The sequence below is a fragment of the Camelus ferus genome, chromosome 13, assembly GCF_009834535.1.
Source record: "Camelus ferus isolate YT-003-E chromosome 13, BCGSAC_Cfer_1.0, whole genome shotgun sequence".
NCBI classification, from domain to species: Eukaryota; Metazoa; Chordata; class Mammalia; order Artiodactyla; family Camelidae; genus Camelus; species Camelus ferus.
The window spans coordinates 10,856,825-10,874,020 of NC_045708.1; the positions used below are offsets into that span (position 1 = coordinate 10,856,825).

The window sequence follows — 17,196 nt, forward strand, 5'->3', positions numbered from 1 at the left end:
AAGGCGTTGACCTTAACTCCTTACCTGCGCCAGCCCTGAGCAAGCTCTTGGCGCCCCCTAATGGTTATGGGGGCATTGCATACCTAGGCCCCTGGTCTCCCACTCCTTATGCCCTGCTTCCTGGCAGGGAGATATGGGGTAGAGTGGGTTCCCCCCAGGTTGTGTGATGCTCGTCCTCATGTATAAGCAGGACCCTGTGCTCCAGTTACCTTCACTCCAGCCTCAGCCTCCTCCTTGGCTGAGCCAGGGTTGACCAACCGGAGTCCCCAGGTATGGCTCCTTGGGCATCCTCCATGGGGACTCTCCTGGCTGCTAGCAGCAGGTTGACCAGCTGTCTGTGTACTAGGGGAAAAGGGCTATCGCCAAAGTCTTTCTAGAGCTTCTCCCACCAGGGGCCCGAGGACACACTGTCCCCAGCTGAGACCAGGCCAAGTTCATCCAGGGTGAATCCACTGCTTTAATGTCTTCAGAGAACCTTCAGGGAGATGGGAGGAGGGTGCAAGGAGGGGGAGCAGGGCACCAGGGAGCAGATTCAGACAGTGAGGGGCCAACAGACAGAGAAAGAATCCTCATGAAGAGAGCTAAGGAACAGATGTTAGCTACCAGAAGGGGCCTCCCCACCTCTGATGGGGGACAGAAGCACAGACGGGGAGGGACTGAGCCCTGGAGTCCAGGCAGGGTTCCCAGACCCTTCCCCTAGTGGGTCTCCTAGGCCTTTCCGTGGCTGTCTGCCTGGGCGGCTTGCCCGAGTGTCTGCTGAGAGTCCTCGAGCTCGCTGATGGCAGAAACGCTGCAGGGGAAGGTGCCGGCCTGAGCCAAGAGAGAGAAGTGGACTACGGCTTCCACTGCTGGGGGCAGGTCCACGGAAGCACACAGTGGTCTGCCAGGAGTGCTGGCCCCATCCCTGCCGCACCCACCTGTGCCGGCCCTGAGGGGTCAAGAGATGCCCAGCCCAGACTCTGGTGTCCTGATACTCCTGGGCTACCCACCAGGCAAGGTCACGGTGTGAGCAGGCTCCAGGACCCCCTCCGCCTCAGTTATAGAACACCTCATCCTCCTCCTCCGAGAGGGAGCCGCTGTCCACCGAGGGGAGGGAGCCCTGCAGGCAGGCCCCAGCCTCCGGCCCTGGGGCCCCCGGCAGCCGCTGCCGATGCTGCTGCTCAGGACTGGGGGGCTGTGAGCTGGCAGCTGTGAAGGGGGGCTCTTCAGGTGAGGGCCAGCCATCGGGGGAGAGGCCAGGGGAGGAGAAGGCCAGAAGACTGTCATCCTGAGAGGGGACACTCAGAAGGCTGTCCTGAAGGTAGATGCTCTCCAGGTCTGGAAAAGCAACAGGGGGTGGGGGTGAGGAATGGAGCTCAGAAGACCCTGCTCCTTGTCCTCTCCTAGTGTGTGAGGGAGTGCAAGGGGCAGGAGACCTGCCTCCAAACCTTGCTTTGCCACAGCCAAGCTGTGTGACCTTGGGCAAGACACTGAACCTCTCTGAGCCTTAATTTCTCCCTGGGGGTGATGGGGCGGGTGGCGGCAGTAGTGCACAGAATAGTTAAAAGCAGGTTCTGGAAGCCAGCCTGACTCACCTCAGATCCTTCTGGGCTCTGACATTTACGACAAGTGCTCTTCCAGACCTCTGTCCCCTTCCCTTCCCTCACTGTCAGAGGGAGGATTAAGTTAAGGTGATGCAGGCTGCACCCAGGACCCAGGCTCCTTGAAGCCCTCAGCAGTAAACTGGTTTCTAGCAAGCTGATTGACTGTGCTTGGTGTTAAGGTTCAGATCCTGACTCTGATGCCTCTCACTGTGTAATATGAGGCGAGTTTCTTGATGCCTCAGTTTCCCTTATTTGTAAAATGGAGGTAATAACAGGACCTACTTCCTAGAGCTGTCCCGAGGAGAAAGTGAGATGAGACAAGTAAAGTGCTTGGCACACAAGCACTTCATTCATGTTTCCTTCCTTTCTATCTACCTACACATCCATCTGGCATCATCATCATCTCTCCTTTATGCTCACGTATATGCCCAGGTAATGGGCAGGGCGAGGATCACCAGATGAAGAAACTAAGGCTGAGGTCACAGGGCATCTGCTGGCCGAGCCAGCCTGCAGCTCTGGCCCTGCGGCACCCACCCGACCCTGGTGCCCCACCCGGGCTGTACCCTGTAGCTGGATGACGTCCTGGGGGTTGTCCTCTGGGTGCAGCTCCTCGTCATCCAGCGAGGACCAGGCGCTCAGTGTGGCCTCCGTGATGGCAAACTGCTCGGCAACCCCTGATGGGGACAGAGCCAGCTCAGTGGGGGCAGGGGCAGAGGGTGGGGGCGGCCACAGGTGCCAGGACAGGCTGGCACCAGACGTTGCCTCTCATGCCCGGGTGATCAGGGTGCCCACCAATGCCCTGTCCACCCCGTGGCATTATTTTTCCCTGCCCAGACAATGCCCAGGTAGTGACCGAGGGTCCCCTAAGGACCAGAGCCCTGGCCAGTCCTGTCCCCAAGCTCTTCCACCCCACACTGACCTGCGGCAAAGCGGGCTTCGCGCACCTCATCTGGGAGGCAGCAGTAATGCTCGTCCTCAGCCGGGGACAGCTCCCAGCCTGAGCGCTGGGCACTCCAGCCCTTCCACTCGATGAGGTGGGCCACGCGGCCACGTGCCATGGCCGTGGGCTTTGTGATGTGGTCCTTGATGCTCTGCACCACTCCTGGGGGCATGGAGGGCAGTTGTGTGACAGCCTTGACCCAAGGCCCAGCTCAGGGCCCCATCCCCAGTGCCCCAGGCCCCTCAACACCTCAGGCCCATCCGATGGCCTATACCCCAGATCCATCCAGCGTCCCATACTCACCCAACGCCCCATGTGCTCACAGCCCCACACCCACAGTGCCTCACCCAGCCAGTTCCTCATGCCCAGACAACACCTTGTGCCCACTCCCTGCCTGCCCCACGCCCTCCCATACCCTGAGCCCCACTCATGTAGATGCTCCCTACCCACCTGCAGGCCCCTAGCCCTCCTGGTATCCTGTTCCCAGCCAGTGTTCCAGCCCACCTAATGCTTCTCCAGACCTGTCACACCCCCATTCCCTTTCTGACCAAGTTCAGACTCTTCCGCCCAAGGGGACCCACTCAAAGATACATTCGATATTCACCCAGACTGCCCCTTTATCCATTAGTTAACAAATTCTGAGAGCGCATCCTCTGTGCCTAGAACAGTGCCAGCTCTCCTGATGGTAAGACCTGTGGTGGTGAAGGGAGGTGTGCAGCAAGCAGGGAGGGCTTCCTGGAAGAGGTGGACTGGAGTCAGGCTTTGAGGGCAGGTTGGGTTGGACAAATGGAGGCAAGACTCGGGGACTATTTCAGAGATGAGAAGAAGATGAAGGCATGGAAAAGTCTGGCATGGTTCTAGTACTACCAGGGGCAAGATATGGGGGCAACACCAGGACTAGACTGGCAGAAAAGGCTGGGAAGCCCGACAAGGGCCAGACTGGGGACTGGGAGAGCCAGGCTGAGGGCACCATCATTCTCCTTATAGCCATGGGGAGCTACAGCAGGGTAATGAGCAGGAGAGCAACAAGTCAGATCTGTTGTCTAGGGAGAACATCCTCATTAGGGGAGCAGGGGCCAAGGGTGGAGACAAGGGGACATTAGGGGCCCTTGAAGGGATCTAGCAAGAGACAGTTACAAGGGCTGGGCAGATAGGGAGGAGGGCCTGGAGGGGTTCTTAGAAGAAGGCCAGTTGGATGTAGAAGCTGACAGACAGCATTTCCTTTAACGCAGGCTGAGAACATAGATCTGGGAATCATTGGTCCCAGAAACCATGATGTGAGGAATGGCAATATTGAAGAAAGATGGGCATCCACAAAGGAGACTGAGACATGAAACTTGGAAAATGGGAAAGGTGGAGGTGAGGAAGAAAGGGGAGAACCCCCAAAGCTGGGGAGTGCTGGCAACCAGAGAAGGTTTCTGGAGGCCATGGTTCAGGGGCTCCTGAGGGGCAGGTGAGGCAGAGGGAAGTGGTTTCAGGTGGAGGAAACAGCAGGGGCAAACGTGATGGTGGTGGTGGGGCAGCAAGGGCCTTCTGGGGCACTGCAAGGGATATAAGAAATGGGATCCTGACGCTGGCTGAGAACAGCCTGGGTTGTGTGTGAGGGCAGATGCTGTGGTGGCCCAGGGAGACCCCTTGGCTGGCCTGTGTGCCCAGCCCCCCACTGCTGTAGGTGCCGCTGCTGCTGCTGCTGGCTCACACCTGCACCCTTTTTGGGAGCCATGACCTTAGCTGAGAGGAGCTGCCTCACCCAGAGATGCCTGGGAGGTGGGAAAGTCCTCCCCAGGGGCAGCCAGTGATGGATGATGGAGGAGTAATATAGAGTCAGCCACCTGGCGTCAAAGTGCCATGAGTTCTGTGGTGCGAGTCATGCTCCTGAGCTCCAGTGGGATCAGGCAGGGAAAGAGGATGCTTCTGCAACCACAGCTTCGCCGAGATCCCTCCCCGACCCCTCCTGCGGCCTCACTCCCTACAGGTTTCCTTTGAGAATAATCCCTCAGTAAATCATTAGCATGACAGTTCTCACCTCGGCTCTGCTTCCAGGGCCCCAAGGTGGCCTGACTGGCAGATTCCATCTGCTCAGAGAGGCTGGGGACCACGTTGGGCAGACATCTGGAAAATCGGGGCCATCCCCTCAGAACTCTTGAGAGCCCAATAATTTAACCCATGGGGGCAGGAACCCTAAGTCCTGCAGAGCCTGGCGTTTAGAAAATGTTGACTCCAACAGGGCCTCAATCCTTCCAGCTGCGGTTCAGCTTTAACCCTCCTACAGCTAGTGTCTGTGCGAACCCCAAGGGCAGGAGAGGGCAGCTGGAGCTCACCCACGAGGGACGAGGTGGCCAGGGCTGCCACGTTGTAGTTGCTGGAGCAGGATCTGGAGTCGGACAGGTAGCCGTTGGTGGTCTGGAAGCACCTCTGTAGGAGGGGAGGGGGATGAGCAGGGAGGGGCAGACCTGCAAGGTGATGTCCCCCCACCCCTCCCGTCCCCAGGACCCACCCTCCCCAGGTCCTCTGGGCTGGGCCAGAGTGATCCTGCCACCCCCACGAGACCATCCCCACCCCTGTCTTCATCAGGCCTCTTCACTCTTCCCCCAGGGCTGGTGGCACCATGTTCCCTGGAGGGGCCCGGCACAGGGGGAGGCAATGGTGTCAGCTGTGGCTGGCTGGACTGGGCAGTGGACAAGTGCACTGACCTGCCAAGGATCCCAACAGAAATCCATCTGTTTGTCCTAAAACAAGAGGAGAAAGAGGAACAGGCCGGGCCTGGCACACTGCACCAGCAGATGGCACAAGTCCCGGCGCCCTGGGTGGTGGTGTGGGTCAGCTGTCTGGTGCTCCCTGAGGTCAGGGTCTGCCCACTCATGGGCCATGCCCTGGTGTCCCCTGGCATGCAGAGAGAGAAGTGGGCAGGGTGAGGGGGCCGGGAGAGGCAGTGGCTGCTGGGATCGAGCAGACTTGGGTCAAGTTTTGACTGGATATCCTTAAACTAGTGACTTAACATCTCAGAACATCAATTTCATCTTCTGTAAAATGGTGACAATGCCATTTACCTCACGGGTTGTGCTGAAGCATAAATGATGTAATGTCGGCAAAGAGCCTAGCACAATGGTACGTGGTGAAGGAAAAGGTAATTATATCAACTGGCAGGTTCAAGCCACAGCCTCTGGGGCAAGGGTGGAAATTATGCACCAGGATTTGAGGCCCTCTAGCAAGATCTTCCTGATCTTTCTGGACTGAGAATTCCCTTCCTTTACTCTCCAGCAGGCAGTGCAGGCTGCTAAGGAGTCCCAGGCTGGTAACAGAACTTTTAACGGCAAGGCTGAATTAATTGGGGTGGGAAGACCTTCATCAGATGAATACCAACCCTTAGGGGTCCTGATCGCACAGGAAGTAGCCAAGTCTGGCAGGGAGAGAGGAGTCTGGGATGGTTTTTGCTCCCTGTGGGGAGCTGTAGGGCACCACCCAGGAACCAGGCAGGGGTGGGGATTGGGGTGGAGCGATACCGGTTACCTTGCCAGTGACGTGGTCTGGAGCCACGATGGGTGGGCGGCTGGAGCGCAAGTCTGGGTTCAGGGGGGCCGTGCCCTGGGGCAGGGGGCAGTCCTTGTGGGCACTTGTGAACAGATCTGGAGGTAAGAAAGGCAGGAGGAACTTAGCAAAGCCCGGCGCTCTCCTGCTCGTCAGGCTGGTTCAGGCCCGTCCTGAGAGATGGGCATTACTTTATTATTATTCACATCATTCTGCTGAAAACACTCAAGCCCACAGCAGCTGGGAGCCTGGCCAGATCCCCTCCTGCCTGGTCCCCTCCGTAGGAATCACTTGCCCAATTTCCTTTTACTCCACTTCCACTAACTCTTGCACCCACACTCCAGCCACGTTTTGACTGCATGGAGAGCTCCAATTCATTTATTCTGCCACCTTCCACCAGCTTCCACTTCCCCCCTGGCCCAGCTAAGACCCCCGGCGTACCCTCTGAGCTCTCCTTTGCAGATGCCCCTGACTCTCTTAACCCTGCTTAGTCTAACCCTCTGCCTGTTTCTTGCCTGGACCTTCAGAGCTGCCTGTCCCTGGGGAAAGTCACCGGCCTCAGGTAAAAGTGGTGCCCATCAGCCTCACAGAGGACGCTACCCAGGGATCTGTCTACGTCTCTCTGACTCCTGCTAGTTTGCTTCCAGCCAGGTTGACTACCTCACCCTCTTTCCTTCTCAAACCTCCGACACTGGCACCCCTGCTGCTCCCTGCACCCTCCTGCTGGCTTCTCTCCACTCTCAGTGCCACCCAGGAGCCTTGGGAAGGCATCACCCCATTCTCCCCACCTTAGATCATCGTCCTGACTGCAGGCCACACTGCTTTCCCTCTCATGACAAAGGAAGAATTGTCCCCTGTCGGTGCAAGACAAGTCCCTCCACCGCCACCCGGGGTCTGGGTCCTGTGCCTGCCCTGCACCCAGGGCGGGGCTCTGCTCTGTGCACTCTCTCTCCTGTGTTGGGTTTCCCTCCCCACCGACGTCCCATCAGTGTGGCAGATGCTGAAGGCCTCTTGGCTCAGGGACTCTTGCCAGCATTCACCCCTGCCCCGCCATCTCCTGTCTCACTGAGTCCCATACCAGTGGGCCAGCCCCCAGCCCCCTGGCAGCTCAAGCATCTCCCACCCTTTAAAGACCTTCTCCTGACCCCTGCTTCCCTCCAGCTCTTTGCTCACTCCTCTGTCCCCTTTGTGGCCAGACTTTAAATTGTGTCTGACCTCTACTTCCCCATCTCCCATTTTCTCCTCCATCCATTCCAACACGCAGCCTTTCACGAGACAGTCCATGGCGAGTGGCCGGAAGCCTGCACGGGGCCAAGCTCAGCGGTGGCTTCTCCAGCCCCATCTTCAGCGGCCACTCAGCAGGCACATGGATGTCACCCTCCCTCTCCAGCCACACCTTTCCCCTGGCTTCCCTCCTTCCCTGCTCAGCCCCCGGGCGTGCCTGCCTCGCAGCTCTATCCAGGCCCCTTCTCACCTCCCTTCTCTCTCTCCCAGGAGATCTCACCTGGATGTGCTGACACCCACTTTGACACCTCCAGCCTCAACTCTCTGCTTGGCTCTTGCCCAAATTTCCAGCTCGCTAAGTAGATGCCCAATAGGCATCTCAAGCAAATCTGGGCAAAACAGGACTTGCAAACCTGAGTCCATCTTCCTTCACTTTCCCAATTTTAGAAAATGATGCAATGGTCCACCCAGCAGTACCAACAAAAAATCCACATGTTTTCTTGGAGTCCTGCCTTCCCTGACCCTCCCCAACCAACACCATCCAATCAATCAGCAAGTCCCACTGGCTCTCTCACTCCAACCTCTGCTCCAGATTTATCCCTCTCCATCCCCACCGCTGCTCCCCTCTCTCACCTGGATGCCAACAGCCTCCTGTTTCCCCTTCTGGCCACCCCTACCCTGTCCACTCTCCACCCAAAAGCACAGAGACATCACAGCCCAGGTTGGACTGTCTTTGCTTAAAACCTGCCCCTGACTTCTTCCATCGCACTTTAGAAGAACCAGCCCCTCATCATGGTCTTCAGGGCCCTACATGCCAGCTCGCCCACTCCTGACCTCTATCCTCCTCCCTCCCCCCTCGCTCACTGTTCTGGCCACTCTGGCCTCCTTCCTGCTCCTCAAATGGCCGAACTTGTTCTTTGTCCTCGCTGTCCCCTCTCCTGTGCCTGGAACACTCTTTACCCAGATCCTCCTGAACCTCATCATCTGGGACTCAGCACAAGAGAGGCCTTCCCCGGCCACCTGCTCAGTGCGGCCCTCCCTGTCCCCTATGCTGGCCAACAGCCACTCCCCAGTCATCACTCTCTGTTATTTTTGTTTAAGTGCCCAGTCCTTCTCCTCCTAATGAACCTGAGCACCATGAGGACAGAGACCACGGCAGCCCTGCTCAGTGCTCTGCGTCCAGAGCCGAGAACCCTGCCTGCACTTAGTAAGTGCTCTATAAACATTTGTGGAATGATTTCTACCTTTATTACAGCACTTAGCACAGGATATCCGGTAAAGCTATTTATGTGTGGGAGGGCAGCAATCAGCTCGTCACGGCCGCATCCTCGGGGCCCACCACAGAACATAGTAGGTCCGCAGTAGTTGCTGAGGGACTGAACACATTGAATCGAGCAACTGGAACTGCTGGCCTGAATCCTTGGGCCAAATCGGAGGGGCCTCCTCCACTCACAAAGGATGACAGGGAACACCCTTATCGGTCACTGGATGAACACATTTATCTCCTCTTCCATTCACTGAACAGTAGCACTGAGCAGCCACATGCACCAGGCACTGTTCTCTGTCCCGAGGACACGGCGGTGAACAAGGCAGAGATGGTTTCTGCCCTCAGGGAGCTGACAGTCTAGTGGCGAGACAGACTATTAACCACAAACCCACAAGTGAATGAGATACCTTTGATAGCAATGAATCTGTGAAGGAAAAACTGAGGGAGAGCGTGAGCTGGAGAGGGCTGGAGAGGACTGGAGAGGCGTCTCAGAGCTGAGGTCTGAGTATCAAGAAAAGCCCCGGTACGTGAAGATCTGGAGGGGGGTTGTTCATTAGTTCATTCATTCATCCCTTCAGCCACTGAGCGTCCGTCTACTGAGAGTCTACACTGTGCAAACACCTGGGGTAGAGGTGGGATTAACTCTGTCCCTTCCCTGAGAGAGTTCAGTTTGATGCAGGAAACCAGCCCCAAAGCCCCTCATTCGAATGCAAGGACCTGGGGGAACAGCAGTGCCAGAGGAGCGCTCCCCTCTCTACTCTCCCTTCCCACCTTGACCAAGAGGTGAAGGAATCTGCTGCTCAACTTGACAGGTGGGGAGACTGAGGCACAGGTGGGGAGACTGAGGCACAGGTGGGGATGTCACCAGCCCCAGGGACACAGCCAGTGACCGACAGGCAGGATCTGAGCCCTGTCGCTCTGACACATCGAGGCACTCTCTTCCAAAGCACAAAAGGAGTTTCGATGAGTTTGGGGGTTGGGAGGGGTCGGGGAGGGGGGGTTGCTGCACAGGAGAGCTGATGGGGGGAGCTGGCCCGGAGGGGAAGGGAGTGTCTGGAGGCAGGCAATGTAGGTAGGTGTGGGGATGGTGGGGGTGGGGTGGAAGGTTTTTATCCAAATTGGACTGGACTTAGTGTCCGGAAGAGACTAGAGAGTTCTGGGACCTGCCTGAAGGCTGTTTTGCGCCAGCAAATCAGGGAGGTTTAAGTGAGACTGTGAAGCAGGGACTGGAGAAAAGGGAGGCAGAGCCAGGATTAAGCCCCCACCCCCTGAATTCAGAGCTCAGTGACCCAGCGAGGGCAGCACGGGATCGTGCGGGCTGGGCCCTGCACGTGCACAGCACAGCAGGCAACACATCTTGTGCTTCATCCCGCATCCTGGCTATGTGACTCTGAGCCAGTCCTGCCCCTCTCTGGGCTTCAGAGTTTCCATGTGTACAAAGGCCATGTTCCAGGCCCCTCAAAGGTGGTGTTCAAACCAGGGGTGCATCCTTCAGTGGGCCTTGCACGCAATCTACTAGGTCATATCTTAAAAGAATGAAACATAATTGAATGGAGCAGAAAACGTCACACCCCACTGCAGAGTCAGGTGAAGCCTCTGTTTAAATTGCACAGACACACTGCGCTCGCAGTAAGAATCTTCTACATGTGTGTACTGGGTCATGATGCAAAATATATTTAGCCTTCTGGCTCCAGTCAAAAAAGTTTGCAAGTCACACTCATAAGGTTCCAGCATGTACAAGCTGAGGCCACAAGGTGCAGAGAGGGTGATGCTGGCTACAGACTGCCCCTGGGAACTCTGAAGGGTGCTAGAATATTTCTAGGCTTCTGGTCATGGCCTGAAGCTGCTTTCAACCTCTGCAACCACAGATCAGGGGAGCAAGGGCAGCTGGTAGGGGATGTCAAAGGCCTGGAGGAGATGTGACTTGAACAAGGTCATTCGTCGAGGTGGTGGTGGATATGGACTCCTGGCTCCCAGCCCCTCCCTAGCCTTCCGGTCCCCCACCTCAGTTAGGGTGTGGGTGCCTCTGCCAAAGCTGCCTTCTCCCCCTGAGGACTTTGGCCCCATGATGTCACAGGCTGGTTGCTATGGAGATGTCAGGTAATGAACCAGCCCAGGGTGAAATCACAGGCTGCTCTTCGCCCAGCTGGGACCGGCAGCCACGTCACCACCAGCAACTGGAAAAACACAGCGTTTCACATAGGTTGGGGGCTGGGGGGCAGCCTGAGGAGACCCCAAGCCTCTGTTCCTGTGGGCACCACCCTCTCCCAGGAGAGTTGTGGGGGTGCCCCTCCCTTTCCCATTCTGTACCCTACCCGCCCCCTTCCCCACCCCTGACCTCAAGGTCTGAGGCCCCTTCTTAGATCTGCCCCCTCCCCCACCCACCCTGGCCACCGAAGTGACAGGCCTCTGGTTGCCATGGCAGCCTGGAGGGGCCATCTTGATCCTTCAAGGGGAGGGGTGTCATCCAGATGTCCCCTCCATCCCTCTGCCTTCAACCAGGGCTTCTCTGCTTACCAAAGACGCTTCCTTCCTTCCCACGCCAGCTCCTCAATCTACTACAGAGTCCCACCACCCAGGTAGTCCCTCCTGATGGCTAACCTAAACCCCTCTTGCTGCAAAGTTTCTGCACTGGTTTCCTCTGCTCATTCCTTGGGTGAGTCTGCAGCATAACCACTCAGATTCCTCCCGCCTCCTTCCCAGTCATCCAGCCCCTTTAGCTGTTCCTTGGTGCTCCATGTCCCAGCCCATGAGTCATCGTAGCTGCATCTCCCCCCGAAAGTGTCTCCTGGCTCCACACCCTGGGAGGACAGGGAGGTCCCATGGGTAAGTCTGCCCCTTTCTCGGAGTCCAGAGAGGGTAAACCTCCTCTTGAAAGCACACAGTAACTGAGCAGCAGCGTGGGTCTGAAGCCCCTGGTGATGGCCCTCCCTGGAGAGCCACTGGCCTCCCCTTTAAGCTAAATCCAAGCTAAATAGGGACCCCTGCGGCTAAATCTTAACAACAACCCTGTAAAGTAAGTACTATTATGCCCGCTTTACATATGGGGAAACTGAAGCTCAGAGAGGTTAAATCACCTCTGCAAGGTCACCTGCCAGTAAGTGGCAGAAATGAAGTTCAAACGGAGTCCAGTCTGAAACTCCAAAGCTTGCAGCCAGCCACACCCAGGCATGTGCTGCCCAACTATGCTGCGCCCCGCTCCAGCCTCGTCCCGAAAGAGAACTCAGTGGGCAAGGCGTTCCTTCCCCAGTCCCTGCCCTGGGTTTAAGTCCGGCTTTTCACTGCTAGCTCCAGGGCTGTGGGCATGCAACAAGGCCCCTGAGAGCCTCGGGGTTCTCATCTGTGAAATGAGAATACTGGAAAGTGAGGATGAAGCACCCGCCACGGCAAGCACTCCACAGATGACAGCTGCTCTGGCCTCCTCCCCACCAGACCTAGATCCTCTTTCTGGACCATGGGGCAGATCTCTGTCACCACTGCCCTGGTCCTGTCCCCAGGCTGGAGCTTGCCCTGGGGGCTCTGCAGACGGAGGCCATGGGGGTGAGTCCTATGAGTCACTCCCACAGCTGTAGTCTGTCCCCCTAAGATTGGCAGAGGCCCAGCCTTGAGGAGACAAAGTGCCCCCTGCTCACCAGGACAGTGGTTTACAGGTCAGCAGAGCCACGGCAGTTAGCTTCATCAGTGAGCTGGCGCAACTCAAACCTGCCCAAAGGGGTCCCTTTCCATGTCCTCTCCAAGACCTTCCACACACACCCCAGCTCCTTTCTACTTCCTCTGCCATTCTGTGGCCTGACTTCTTTGAACACCCTGCTCTGGCCTCACCTCCTCCAAGCAGCCTGCCTAGATTGGCCTCAGCAGCCCTAATGGGGAAAATCTGATCTATAGTAATTTGTTGCCACTGTTTATTGAACACCTACTGTGTGTCGGGTACTATCCTAGGCCTTTCCACCCACTAGCTCTCATTCAGTCTTAACAACAATCCTGCAAAGTAGGTACTATTATGCCCATTTTACATAGGGGGAAACTGAGGCTCAGAGAAGTTAAATCACCTCTGCAAAATCATCTGCTAGTCAGTGGCAGAAATGAGGTTCAAACTGAGGCCAGTCTGAAACTTCAAAGCTTGCGCTCCAACCACTGACCAGTGTTGATCTCCTGAGACTGTCCTCAGGCCATTTTTCTAAGTGTGTGCGTGTGTGTGTGTGTGTGTGTGTGTGTGTGTGTGTGTCCCGCCTCCCCCACCAGACTACTCCAATGGCAAGGTTGTGTCTCTCTCCTCAGACTGTGAGTTCTAAAGGGCAAAGCCCCATTTACTCCTTCCTCAGTCTCCCTACAGTGCCCATGGGGTCTCTGCTCACTGGCTCTGCTGGGCCCAAGGCAGGACAAGGGGGTTGGGGTGGAGGGGCCTAAGTGGGTGGCTCTGGTTGGCCCCTCTAGAGCTTGTGCCTCCTCCCAGACATAATCATATGTCTGACCTTCTGGAAGGAAATCCTCAGTCTCCAATTTCTGCTCTCACAACCCACCAGCACCCAGAGCACTAGACCCCAGAGTGGGACCAGGAGGCGGATCGGTTGGTCTGGAGGAGAGGACTGGGCCAGGAAGGGGCAGACAGAGATGTTCTAGCACCAGGGGCGTGGGAGTGGCCCTGAGAGACCTGGAGCTGGACAGGTGAGGGCAGATACACACTGGCCCATACAGACTGTCACCAGCAGACCAACCAAATGCCAACACTCGAGTTGTTCCAGAGGGTGGCATTTCTTAAGCACTGGCCACACATTCAGTGCCTTTCTCCATGTGGGGACATGAGAAAGAAAAAGGGCAGGTTTTCATGCTCAGCCTCTGGGATCACACAGTCCTGGATTCAAATCCTGCCTGTGCCCTGGCTGTGTGACCTCAGATAAGATCCTTCTCATCTCTGAGCCCTATGTTCCCTGCCTCCAGGGTTGAATGAGGACTAACGAGGTCAGGAAAGTGATGGCTAAGCCAGATCAGGATAAACACCCAACAAATGGTAGCTTAAAAATAGATAATGAACATAAAATAGCTCTGGAAAACAGCATTTGTTGCCTTAATCTGGTCCAAATCATGTCCCACATGGCCTCAGCACCTCAAATGCTGGCCACCTGCTTCTTTCCCCAGGAGGCAGGATGGTGCTTTAAGCATCTGTAGCTTCCCCTTTCCCAGCCAAGAGGGTCAGGGTTAGCTGTCTGCACAGAAGGGTAATAATAAAAATCAAACATTAAAATAACAGCCAGCACTTACAGTGCTTACTACATGCTAGGCACTGGTCTGAGTGCTTTACATGAATTAAGTTATTAATCCCCTCCCAGTAACCCTAGGACATCAACACCAATATTATTCCCATTTTAGAGATGAGAACACTGACATACGTCCACAACATTAAGTCACCTGCTGAGGTCACAGAGCTAGTGAACAGGGGAGCAGGGATGTGAACTTAGGCTGACCGGCTCCCAAGGCTGCACCCCTAACCTCTCAGGCCTGGCACGGAGAAGCTAACTGCTGCCTGAGGCTGGGATGGGGCGGCTCTCCCAGGAGTGGCCTGTACCTGGGGCTTGGCGGGGCAGCCCCAGCCTCATGCAGGCTCTGACTGGGTACAGGCATCGGCAGGAGGCTAGCAATCCCTGGCTTCAGGAAGCACTTGGAGTGAGGGGGCTGCTATTAGCAACTGGTGCAGGTATGGAAACTCGGAAGCTCACGGAAGGCGGCAACCCGAGAGGAGGACAGGTCCCAGCGTCGGGTCTGAGGGCCAGCTGTGGGGTGCAGAGGACAAGGGCCCAGACTCTGGGGTCAGCGTGCCTGTGTTCAAGTCCTGCTTCTGCTCTTTCTGCTAAGGGGCCCTGGGCTCTGTTCAGTTTCTCTGTAAAAGGGGCACTATGGTAGGTGTATACCCCAAACTAGCTAGACGTGCCTAGAATGTTCCCACCAGTCCCTGGTAAGCCGTAAGCACTCTGTGCATATTAGTGACAATGAGAGGGTTGGTGGCCTCCCCTTAGTGGTTCAGCCACCGAGGACCCAGAGTACAAGGACAATGGTTATCCTCTGCAAAAGTGGTCTCCCACCTTCTTTACCTGCACCCAACTTGCCTGCATGCATGTTGAGACTGCAGGTGGGCCTGTCCCCTCAACAGGGGGACAAGGAGAGACTACATAACTGGATCTGGAGGTGGCACTTAGGAGCCCAAGCCACAGAAGGAAGGGTAGAGAAGACCTGTCTTCAGCCAGTGTGACCTCAAACAGGCATGAGAGTGGGTTCCGACACCCAGGTGTGGAGGGCTCAGAGGACCTGGGCTCCAGCCCCGGTCTCAACACCACCTCGCAGCCTGACCATGGCAAGCAGCTCTTTCTCCTCGGGTCTGCCTCTCACAGGCAAGTCCACCCGGGGCTGGGCCTCCAGCACCTGGCGATGGGTGAGTGATGAGGGAGGGACAGTCAACAAGGAAACACCAGATCCCCAACACCTGGAGCCTGACCAGAGCCTTCGAGGATTCTGGAGACACACGGAGAGCCTGTCAGTCCTAAAGAACTCTAAACACTCTTCACTCTTAATACTCCCTTCCTCTCCAGCCAGGCTGTAGGCCTCAGAGGAGATGCTGTGCTGGGCTGCGCTTATGGCCTCTGGGCGCCCAGCGTGTACACAGTGCCTAGCACGCATCAGGTGTCACCCTAGCATCAGCTTAATAAACGAATAAGTGAATGAAACTCACACAGCCTATCCTCCACCCATGATCCCAGCCCTGACACCCTCCTGAGACACCCTGAGCCACTTACCTGAGAGCCCCATAGAGGCCAGAGGAGGGGGGAGGGGTATTGTGTTCCATCCCCCACATCCCCCAGGACAAGGTCCCCTCCAGAGGCTGCCCAGCCCCTCCCCAAGGCCTGTTCATCCCTCCAGACCTGAGTAAGCTGCGGGGGTGGGGGGGTGATGGGTGCGGTGGCAGCCCCTCCCCAACCCCAGGCCATGATTGGGGTCAGTGGGTTTGGTTTCAGCCTGCAGAGCTGGAGCCAAGGCCTCAGTCATCGCCCCCATCTCACCCCCAACCAGTCCCACTGTGGGGTGAAGAGACAAGGGTGAGAGAATGACCCAGCCAACCTCTCCTAAAATGTTGCTCAGCAGCCTGCTGGAAAGCTGGTGGCAGGGAGGGTTCCAAAGACCGGCACGGTCCCCCACCCCCAAGGCAGCTCACTCCAGCTCCCTTGCAGCACCTTTGAGAGAGCCCTGGGGCTCAGGCACAGGAGAGCAGGAGAATGGTGGCACGCAGTGACTTTTAAAGCTCGGAGAAAGAAGCCCAGGGGTTACTGAGAACATCAGCTGTCTCTGTCCCTTCCTGTCCTCTGACCAGGGATGGGGGTGGGGATGAGGAGTTAGGAATCAGGGTGGGGGAAGGCGAACCTTTTTTATAACCTGTTCATCTCCATTAACCCCTTGCTGTCCACGGGTTTCAGGTTCTCCGAGGACAGGGGCTTAGGATAAGGAGACATGGAGCTAGTAAGGCCTGTGTCTTGCCGGGTGTGAGAAGGAGGGTCTGCTTGCTCTCTTGGTGCCCAGAGTCCCTCCAGAGAAGCCAGGAGCAATCAGACGCCTCCCTCTTCTCCGAGGCACACGGCAGGGGGTGTGTGGCTGCTGGAAAAGGAGCGACCCTGCTTCTGCCACCTGGTGGGGTGTGGTTCCAAGCGGGGCTGGGGTTGCGGTGACCTCCCCACACTCTCTTTCCGCGCTGCTTCCCCCTTCCCACGCCCTGTCCCCGTCGGGGCACCGTGTCCCCTGGGGCTCGGCGGGGGTAGGGTGCGGCTAGCGGAAAAGGGCGAGTCGTCCCCCCACCCTCCACCCAGATTCTTTGGAGTGACCGAGGGGACGTGCGCGCGTCGCCGGCGCGGGAACCCGAACCCTTGATCCCCCGACCCCCTCGATCCGCGGCTCCCTCACCTCGCGACACGCAGGAGCCCATCACGGGGCCGCGGGGCCGGGCCGCTGCGCGCTGGGTGCGTCGGGCCGCCGGGCGCTCATGTCTCCGCGGGCCCGGGGCTCACGTGCGGCGCTGGCGCAGCGGAAGCGCGGACGAGCGGGGAAGGGGCCGGGGCTCCGCTCAGCTCGATCGCCGCTCCCGCTGCCGCTCCCGCCGGGTCGTCCCTGACGCCGCGCCTGGCTCGCCTCGCGCCACCGCCTCCCGCGCCGCGCCCGCCCCCGCCAGCCGCGGGCAGCACGGCGGGCGGGGTGGCCCCGGGGAGCGCTCGCCCGGAGCCCGGAGCGCAGAGCGCGGAGCCCGCGAGGCCGCCCCGCCCCTCCCCGCCTCCAGCGCGCCCGCGGACCGCGCACCTGTTGCCGTCGCCGGGTTGAGAGTGGGAATGGGGGTGCGGGGCGGGTAGGAGAGCAGGGAGGGGGAACTTCTGGCCCTCAGGCCTCCCGCGCCACCTAGTGTCGGGGGCTGAAGGTCAGGGAAGAGGGCAATGGGGGCCGCAATTGGGGCACAAAGTACACAATGTTCACATGACAACCACCACCAGACACCTGGCTGAAGGCAGTAGCGATTCTGTTGTACCCATTTTGCAGGGGAAGAAACAGGCTCACGGAGGTCAGATGTCTTGCCGGAGGTCCCCTAGCTGTGAGGGACAGCGACTTTTGACCGTCAGCTCCTCATC

The 17,196-nt window shown here is 57.6% G+C and overlaps 1 protein-coding gene across 1 annotated transcript; it reads right to left on the reverse strand.

The window, feature by feature from the left end:
- Positions 1-437: 437 nt before the first annotated feature.
- Positions 438-16,861, reverse strand: FAM131C (family with sequence similarity 131 member C). The gene is made up of 7 exons (XM_032495262.1): positions 16,484-16,861; positions 6,034-6,149; positions 5,217-5,252; positions 4,845-4,938; positions 2,503-2,685; positions 2,147-2,257; positions 438-1,317 (listed from the first exon to the last, which is right to left on the reverse strand). Exons 1-7 carry the CDS (start codon positions 16,503-16,505, stop codon positions 1,034-1,036), a joined length of 846 nt encoding a protein of 281 aa, XP_032351153.1. The 5' UTR covers positions 16,506-16,861; the 3' UTR covers positions 438-1,033.
- Between the last annotated feature and the right edge of the window lie 335 nt (positions 16,862-17,196).